The 9,063-nt window shown below is 38.1% G+C and overlaps 1 protein-coding gene across 1 annotated transcript in view; it reads left to right on the top strand.

Annotated features, from left to right (window-relative positions):
• The window catches only part of LOC104876945 (ankyrin repeat and SOCS box protein 9), a 62,162-nt gene extending 57,987 nt beyond the window's left edge, over nucleotides 1-4,175 (top strand). The window contains exons 9-11 of the mRNA XM_010645190.1: nucleotides 1,803-1,876; nucleotides 3,001-3,063; nucleotides 4,017-4,175. Of these exons, the coding sequence (XP_010643492.1) occupies nucleotides 1,803-1,876; nucleotides 3,001-3,063; nucleotides 4,017-4,175 (296 nt within the window). The remainder of the gene's footprint in view (nucleotides 1-1,802; nucleotides 1,877-3,000; nucleotides 3,064-4,016) is intronic.
• The last annotated feature ends 4,888 nt before the right edge of the window (nucleotides 4,176-9,063 follow it).

Genomic DNA, 9,063 nt, shown 5'->3' with positions numbered 1-9,063 from the left:
TTTTTTTTTTTTTTTTTTTGGTACTGGGGATTGAACTCGGGTCCTTGCGCTTGTTAAGCAGGCAGCAGCACCACTGAGCTAAATCCCTGGTCCTGTTATTTGACTTCTTATGGTACCAGTACTGGGAATTTTATACTGTTGAGTATTATGAAATAAAAGTAAATTTTACTGCAAAATTAAGAATTATATGTTACAATAGTTATATATTTATCATATGTCTCTTTGACAGATCAGAAAGGTAGCATTTTGCAATATAATATTTTTTAGCTCTTCAGATCTGCTGAGAATAGCATGAAAGCCTATTTTCTCACATTTTTTGGAGAAAAATAGTACCTTGGTAGAGTAAGTCCAAATGTCTGAGTCATAAAAAGAATAAATGCTTAAGTTAATATGATTCCAAGATAGCCAAGTATTTGACATTCTTTATATAAAGATTTTTCACTATTCACTCTGAAATTTGGGGCAGAATTGTTTAGATAATGATCTTGATTTATAATTTATTATTCTGGTAAAACACTCAAGGTAAATTTAAAAGATACAACCCCATAAAAAGGCATATGTATTAGCGAGGATTCTCTGGAGTAACACAACTAATAAGATGAACAAATGGGTGGATGGATAGATGGACAGACAGAAAGATCTGTTTTTAAAATAAAGAATTGTCAAAAGAAGAAAAAAAAAGAATTGTCTTATGTGATTGTGAGGGCTGGTTAATCCCAAAATCTGTAATCAGTAATCTAGATGTCAGAGAGAGCTAACAGTGAAGTTCAAGTCCAATGGCCAACAGGTTTAAGACCCAGGAAGTGCCAGTGTTTTGGTTCAAGTCTAAAGGCTGGAATGAACTAATGTCCAAGCTGAAAGATGGGGACATTCCATCTTATTCGGCCTTTTTGTTCTATTCAGACCTTCCAGTATTGGACAAGGCCAACCCACATTATGGAGAGTGATCTACTTTATTCAGTCTGCTGATTGAAATGCTAATTTCACCCAGAAACATTCCATAGGCACACCTGAAATAATGTTTGGCCAAATGTTTGTGTACCTTATGGTCCAGTCAGGTTAACACATAAAATTAAACATTACAGCAAGCAAAAGCTGTGAAAAGGAGCATGTGCATTCTGGCTAAGAATGCCCAGAGCAGATGCATATAATTCACTTGACAAATATTTCCAATCCCCAAATCAGGAGGTATTTCTGTTTCAGTTGCCAGAGATACAAAGACATTGACCCTATTTTCAAGGATCTGCTAGTCCAGTAAGGGAAACAGACATGATTTGGAAAATTGCATGGCAATGCAGTGGAGTTATATACAGGATGCTGAGGGAACACAAACAAGGTGCCTGGAGGAAGCCTGAGCTGGGCTTTTAGAAGAGATAATACTAACATCTTAAAGGAACAAAAACATTTTGCTACAAGAGGATAAAGGGTATGTCAAATATCAGAGGCAAGAGACAGAACAGAACATTCAAATAGTTATCATGAGTAGCAAATGAATTGCTGCACTTCAGCATCAATGAAATAATGGCTCTACATGCCAATATCCGGCATTTGGTAAATGTTAGCACTAGACTGCCTTCTCTTTTTCCCTTACTGATGTTGTACATTCTTTGGGGAGACCATGAAGTTTTCAAATGTCAGACAGAATCTGGCTACCAAAGTACTTCCATGCAATTACTACTCTTAAATAATTTCAGCCTGCAAAAGCTGTACCCTAACAGATGCTTTTGAGTGAATTTATTCATCATATCAAGCATTGCCTTGCAGTGTGGGATGCTTTTCAAAAGCCCCTTTTGGGTGAACAGATTGTGTTGCTGCCGAGGGAATTCACAGGAATGAGGCAATCACTGTAATTCAAACAATTTCTCCTCATTTAAGAGTACCAACTGTTTATATTAGTATTGACACGATCCATTTATGAAGCATCTTAGCACAGTTGTCGCTGAAAATTTTTGGCTGTCAAATGGTCATCAGAATTGGGTTGGCTCTAATTGCAAGCAAGATCCTTTTGATCTCTTTATCAAAACCTTTACTGAGTAGCCACTGTGTTTGGGCTCAATTGTACGACTCAGTGTATGATACCGCAGCATGAGAAAAATCAAGCCTAACATTTTTAATTCACTGAGCAGCTTTATTAAAATGCACAGCACAATATGCTGGCATTAGAAATACAGGGCTAAATAAGACATCTTGACCCTCAAAAAGTACTCAGTCTCATGAAAGAGAAAGATGCACAAACTCATTAGAAAGTAATCGTTTATAAACAATGTATACAGAAGTAATGACGCACAGAAAAACAGTATGCTTTCTTGTAGAAATTCACCAAGCAGAGAGAGGAAGAAGAGCAAGTTTAATTTATGGGGATAGCACTGCCCCAGGGCTGAGAAGTAGGAAATAATATATTCCACTGAGAAAAAAGAGATTTGTTGATCTGATTGTAACATGTTGGGGAAGGGTAGCAGAGGATGCTGGGAGAGCAGTCAAGAACCCACTTACATCTTAGAAGTGTGTGTGTGTGTGTGTGTGTGTGTGTGTGTGTGTGTGTGTGTTCACACAGCCATATTGTGATATTCCTGCAAACTGTAAACTAAATTAATACTTACTTTTGACTTTTATTTACCAGACTTGCACAATGAGTGCTATATCTGCTTCATAAACATTGCATTTTTCTGGGGGGTATGATGATAAGAAAGTAATGAATTATTTGCAGCTCAGTAAGTCGATAAAGCTGTTTATTACAACTGCTTGATAATCCATGCATATTGTGATATTCCTGCAAACTGTAAACTAAATTAATACTTACTTTTGACTTTTATTTACCAGACTTGCACAATGAGTGCTATATCTGCTTCATAAACATTGCATTTTTCTGGGATGTATGATGATAAGAAAGTAATGAATTATTTGCAGCTCAGTAAGTCGATAAAGCTGTTTATTACAACTGCTTGATAATCCATGAAATGCCTAATTTAACTTGCTCTTTTCCTCATCTTCTTTCTTCAGAAACTCCACTGCATGTTGAAAGAAGCCCAACTCAGCCTACATTTCATTATTGAATGTGAAAAGGTAAGATAGTGATTGCTTGAGTGGTTGAAGTGGCCTAGAAATCTAAGGCTGACTTTCTAGAGAGCAATGTACAAAAGAGTACCGTGATCTGCTTCCTGTGGTGGAAAAATTACTTTATAGTGTGATGGACTGGTGGATGAGAGGAAACGAATACAACTGGAGGTAGAGAGACTAGTTAGAAGATGATGGCATTAATCCCGTGAAAGTAGATGAGATCTGAACAGAGTTTGTATACCAGTGGGGAGTGGAAACTGGGTGCTCAGTGAGAAGGGGACGGAGAAGGCTAGGATGACATCCAAGTTCCTGACTCTAGTTCCTGAATAAATCAGATGAAACTGATGGGGGAAAGAGATTCTTTGGCAGTAATGTAGTTGGGAAGGATAATTAGTGGTCTTTTGGATAGGTTGAGGAGTTAAACATGTCTGGAACATTAGCAGTCAGATAGAGATATGGCACTTAACAAGAGGAGGTCTATAGTAGTCAGTAGTTGATAAAAGATAAGAGAAATTGTGAGACTGAGGAGAGAAGAAGGGAGGGAGGGAGGGAGGGAGAGAGATAGAGAGAGAGAGAGAGAGAGAGAGAGAATAAGAAATGAGTTCTTGGGCCAGAGATGTAGTTCAGTGGTGCTGCACCTGTCTGGAAAGCTCAAGGTCCTGAGTTCGATAGCTGGTACATCCTCCCCCCGAAAAATTTCAAGAAATGAATCCTTCAAAGTATGAAATCAGCAAAAGGTCCTTCAGATTTTTGTCCTTTCTCTCTCTCTAAGAACTAAGAAGCGATCATCTGATTTTTCTTGTACCAATACAATAATCAAACAGCAACTCAGCTTCATTGAGTTTGAAATTTGATCATGGCGAGTTGAAAACGAGATGAATACAGACACGAAGGTGATCACTCTTTTAAGAAGAAGCCAGCAGTGAAGTTTGGGAGAAGCTCTTGGCTGAACCTTTAAGGAAGATGCCTTTGGTACCTGCATCGTACCTCCTCAGCCTGCCTCTGATCTCAGTCGCAGGCGAGATGGACAGCTCCTTGCAAATCTAGACTCAGATTGCACTTGCAAGACCAACCTCAAGCACACACCTTTCTGCATCTCACTCCGAGATCTCTTCTGATAACCTTGGAAGCATACTAGGCACTTGTCTGACCACGGACCAGAGCCATGAGGGAAGTACATCCAGGAACGATGCTCACAGTGGAGTAAGGGAGCAAATATATACTCAAATATTTTGTTTTTAGGGTGGTCATTTTTTCTGCTTCTCTGGTAAAATGGAACTTCCAGTAGTGACTTTGATAAAATACCCTGAGATTGGTTTTGTGTCTTTCCTTTTCCCATTATATGTACTTATTCATGCTTTCTGGTGTCACAGCGCTGCCCTAAGCACTGATTTTTAAAGAATTTAATCAAGACATCCCTTCTTGACTTTTAGTAGCTCTGGTATTCAAAAGAACATCATCCTATTAAAGCCAAACATCCAAGTTTCATCTCTTAGCAACAGCGTTCAACTATCCAGATGGAGGGGGCTGGTGAGCAACTCCAGGAGACCACTGAACATCTGCCCACTGACCAGTAAAAGATCGAATGCTTTTTCAGAAGACACAGCAGTAGTCTGTACTAGAGCCAGATTTAGAATTTTTCCTTCTGCAAATCTTAACATTGTGATAATGCTCCATGAAAATAGCACCAGCTCCAAGTGTCTCTACTCCTCCAAAGTCCTACCCAGGATGATTTATCTACTATTTCAAAGAAACTCTTCTTTGAGGTAGAATAAGATAATTAATTCTTCATTAATATTAACCTATTATTATTTTTCTTTGAATAAAAACAGAAAATTTTAATAAGGATATTTCTTAGTATTTGATTCTTAGTGTTGATCCTAAGGAAGAAAATTGAGGAAAGTTGGTAATGGTGGCAGTTTTTATTTACTTTTCATACTCTTTAGATTTGCTATGAGTTAAATCTAACACATAGTAATTCATTCATATTTTTAAAAACACAGTGATTAAGTTTCTTCTCTTTATAAGACACTGTTCTAGCTACAAAAGGCAAACAACATAGTCACTACTTCGAGGGACTCATAGCTTAGTAGGTATGATTGAAAGATGCACAAAGCACAAGTGAATCCTCACAATGATTACAGACTAGTGCACGAGACAAAACAAGTATGCGGGTTTTGTTTTAAACTCTATCAAAATAGAAGTAGCTAATATTTATCAAATGATTATCACATGGATCACTTTGCATGAATTAATTCAAGTAGAAGAGGTTATTGCTAGTGCTGTATACAAACGAGGAAATTAAGACTAAGTGGTTGAATAACTTAACAGAGCTCACATAGCAAGTGGCAGAGCTGAAACTTGAACCCTATGCAGCTCCACAGCCCAAATATTTAACCGTAATATCATGCTACCTAGCTTTTTACATATTTACAGTTCTGTTTCTTCTTTCCATCCATCCCATTCACCCATTTACCCATCCATCCGTCCACCATCCACCTATCCAAGCATTCATCCATCTATGTAAATAACAATCATTTTATTACAATAGAGGAAATAAAGAGGCTTATACAGAAATCGGCAAGTAACCATATAATATCAAATGCTCTGTGAGATAATTAAGTTAAAGTATTTCATAATGCTTTAATGAAATTTGAAATATGGATATAATTTTGAAAGTCTAGTGAGGAATACGAAGCAGACATTTCTAGCAAAGGTGAACAAGGATCAATATATGTGTGAAATGAAGACATTGAGGATGATTTTGATGCTGGTGATGATAAAGACGATGAAAGAGATAGAATTTTGCTTCAGACATTTTCTATTTCATATCTATAACTATCCTGTTAAATTAACTGAGAATGTTATATAAGCAGTAGTATTCTTTGCAAATGTAAGGTATTATCATAGAGGAAGGTGAAGGAACACTTTCTTTGTTCATGTACCTTTAAGGTCAAAGAGTATTAGGTCTTGAACCAGAGACTGACCAAGAAATCAAGTAGCTGGCAATGCTGATTTGTGTGTAGCTGGGGATTTAATTATATTTTGCTGTTTCTGCATTTCTGGCAAATTCGTAGCTGTGGAGCATGGTTTGTTAATCTGTACACATGTGCACTGCAGCTGGGATTTAAATAAAGCCCATTTACTCCCTGTTTTTTGCCAAAATTGAGCTATAACACTTTTTGGGTCCAGTAAAAATATATACAGACTCTTTCCAGAAGACACCAGTTTGTAATATCATCAAACAGCAACATCCTGTTACCTTTCTCATTGTTTCGAACTGCTCATCTTATTATCAGAAGTCATAAAGGGCAAACTTCCCCTTTTTACCTTTGAGCTTCAATACCTCTCTTTTCTGCTAATTCTTTTCCAGCCACAGAGTGAAAGGATTGAAATAATGAATTTGGACTCTTTTGAGTTACTGTTTCTGCTCATTTGATCACAGCCCTCCACACTCCAGGCTTTGGGTTTACTGTAGGTTCTCCTTCAGTGCGGTGGACTCTGGACTACACACTTTCAGAGTGACCAAGCTTCACCCAAATACTTTTGTCAATAAGATTTTGTCCCAGAATATGAATTAACCATAGTCAGACTTTTAGTTTGCAATTTTTAAAGCCATCGGGAGGACACCTGAGATTTCTGGTCTTGAGTATCACAATAGGGCAGCAGTTCACCTTTAGGGCACAAAATGGTTGAAGACCTTGAAGGGGGTTACAGTAGAGAGAGAATGGATTTCTCTTTTCTGGAAATGATCATACAAACATCAACAGTTGTAACCCATTAAGTGAAGCTCTTAAGTCTTTAAATATCTCCTTCCAGTCTGCAGGCTTATGCGCCACTATCATCTGGTGTTGAAGAAAGTTTTTTTGAATGAAATGGATGAGGTATAGACTGACAACTTTCTTTAAAACTTCTGCTCTCTAATGCAAACAGATGCAACATAATCAAGGAAAAAGTATCCTAATCTTCCCAAAGCAAGAAAGATATAGCACAGTTTTGTTACCTAGTAACTCTGAATCTATTACTTTCAGAATTAAAGTACAATGGTTCTTGAGTTGGTTTATTATTTTCAATATTGCAAAATAAAACTTCTGCTCTCTGGGAATATGCTAGACTATTTGCAGCATTCTTTGAAGTTCATTGTGGCCATGTGACACAGTGTAGCAAGTAGAATGTAAACACAAGTGTAACAGCCCACATCCAGGCTAGGTTCCTAAAAACTTCCTCCGCGGTCCTCTATCTTCTTTTCCTTCTGGCAAAGAAGAAAGGGGATGAAGGAGACCCCTGGAGGACACTAAGGGTTTTACACATCTAAAACAGTATAGTCCCGAGATTAAAGATGTCCAGGCTCTGAATGACCACTTTGAGAAAGGCTGCAGGAATGGTTACCCTGCACTGAAATGTTGTGTGATTGAGAAATAACCCATTACTGTGTTAAAAGCCACAGAACTTTTGGGAGGGGGTGTTTATTAAAGTGGCTGGGACTAACTTGTCCCAATAAATGACATGGGGGAGTGGGTGGGGTGTGGGAATTGATGCTAGGAGGGAGTTCTGCTATAGATGTCAGGTACACAGAGCAAAATAAATTCCATGGCTGGAGGGTTCCATGTGAATTATTTGCACTCTAGTCTGTGCCTCACAGTACTGCCAGAGGACATAACAAATTCAAGTCCCTGAGCTCCATATGTGACAGAATTCCATTCCCTAGAGCAGAGAGGGGGCCCAGGAATATGCATTTTAATCCTTAGCCTGCAGGAATGTGATGCAGGTGGACTGGGAAAGTTATTTTGAGAAGCGGAGAGAGTGTGGTCTCACATAATGTTAAGGGCATGTTTATCAAATGAATAATTAAACAAACAAGAAGCCAGCAAAAATGAGGTTACAAGTGAGGAGACATGAAAAAAGAAGTAAACAGCAGGGGAAAGCCTAGCCCTGAGGCACACTGGGAGGTGGGGCCATTTTGTCACAGGTGGCTGTGGCTGATGATGGCAGAGGAGGCATATGGAGTGAGCTCCTGAACTTGCCAGCCCTAATTTCCCAGGGGAAGCCCTCTGTTTTGAGGAGCCTGCTTTTCATAAGGCATTTTATGTACATCCTGCTGTCACCGTCCTTTTACAAGCTGCTCCTCTGCTGGAGGCATTTTCATGGCTAATGACATTGATTTTTTTGAGAGTCTAGGGGGCAACAGAAAACAGGGAATATTGTATAGACGGATTTAAAATCAGTCACCACACTGTCAGTTTTGCTCATTGGCTGCACAAAATCTAATTTGAGCCAAAGAAATTTCTCTGGTCCAGCAGCCTCTTTAGTTTGCTTTTCTGGTGGCCAGGCAATGAAGATGTGCATCACTCTGCTGAAATGTCATTTTGTAAATAAAGAGGCTGAAGGAAAATCCACCCAGGGCTCATATGGTGCACGGTCAGGCCAAAGGGGGTTTAAGCTAACATGGGGACCTAAGGAGTCAAGATTTAAGCAGTACAAATACGTAGTTGCTACTCAGTCAAAACATAATAGGGACAAACAGTACATACAGATGAGGAACATGAACAGGGCATGTTAGGGACACTCAGAACTTCAGCAGGCCACTTGACTGCTGCTCCTTTCAGAATAAATGAAATGTCCTTACATCTAAATGTCCAATAAAGGTCAACTGTTGATTATTGATGTTGTATGTATTCATTATGTGTTGAAAGCATGTTCCACAAATAAAGGAAATGATTTTAAAAATTTAAGCAAATAAAAAACCATTTAGGATATATCAGTGTATTGGATGAGCATTCTTCCAGGAACTTTGACTACAATTAACATTTACTTCTTGAAGTACTATAATGGAAAATTGTCATCACATCAAATCAAGAGCTACAATTTATGAAGCATGCAGTGTGTGGCTTATCTTGTACAAAGTAATATATATTATATTACAAATATCTATATATCTATATATCTGTATCTATATCTATCGCTATAGATACAGATATATAGATATATCTTTTTTTTTTTTTTTTT

The sequence above is a fragment of the Fukomys damarensis genome, unplaced genomic scaffold, assembly GCF_012274545.1.
Source record: "Fukomys damarensis isolate Sample0158 unplaced genomic scaffold, DMR_v1.0_HiC HiC_scaffold_39, whole genome shotgun sequence".
In the NCBI taxonomy this organism is placed as follows: domain Eukaryota; kingdom Metazoa; phylum Chordata; class Mammalia; order Rodentia; family Bathyergidae; genus Fukomys; species Fukomys damarensis.
The sequence above is the reverse complement of the archived record's forward strand: the minus strand, read 5'-3'. Positions and strand labels throughout refer to the sequence as shown.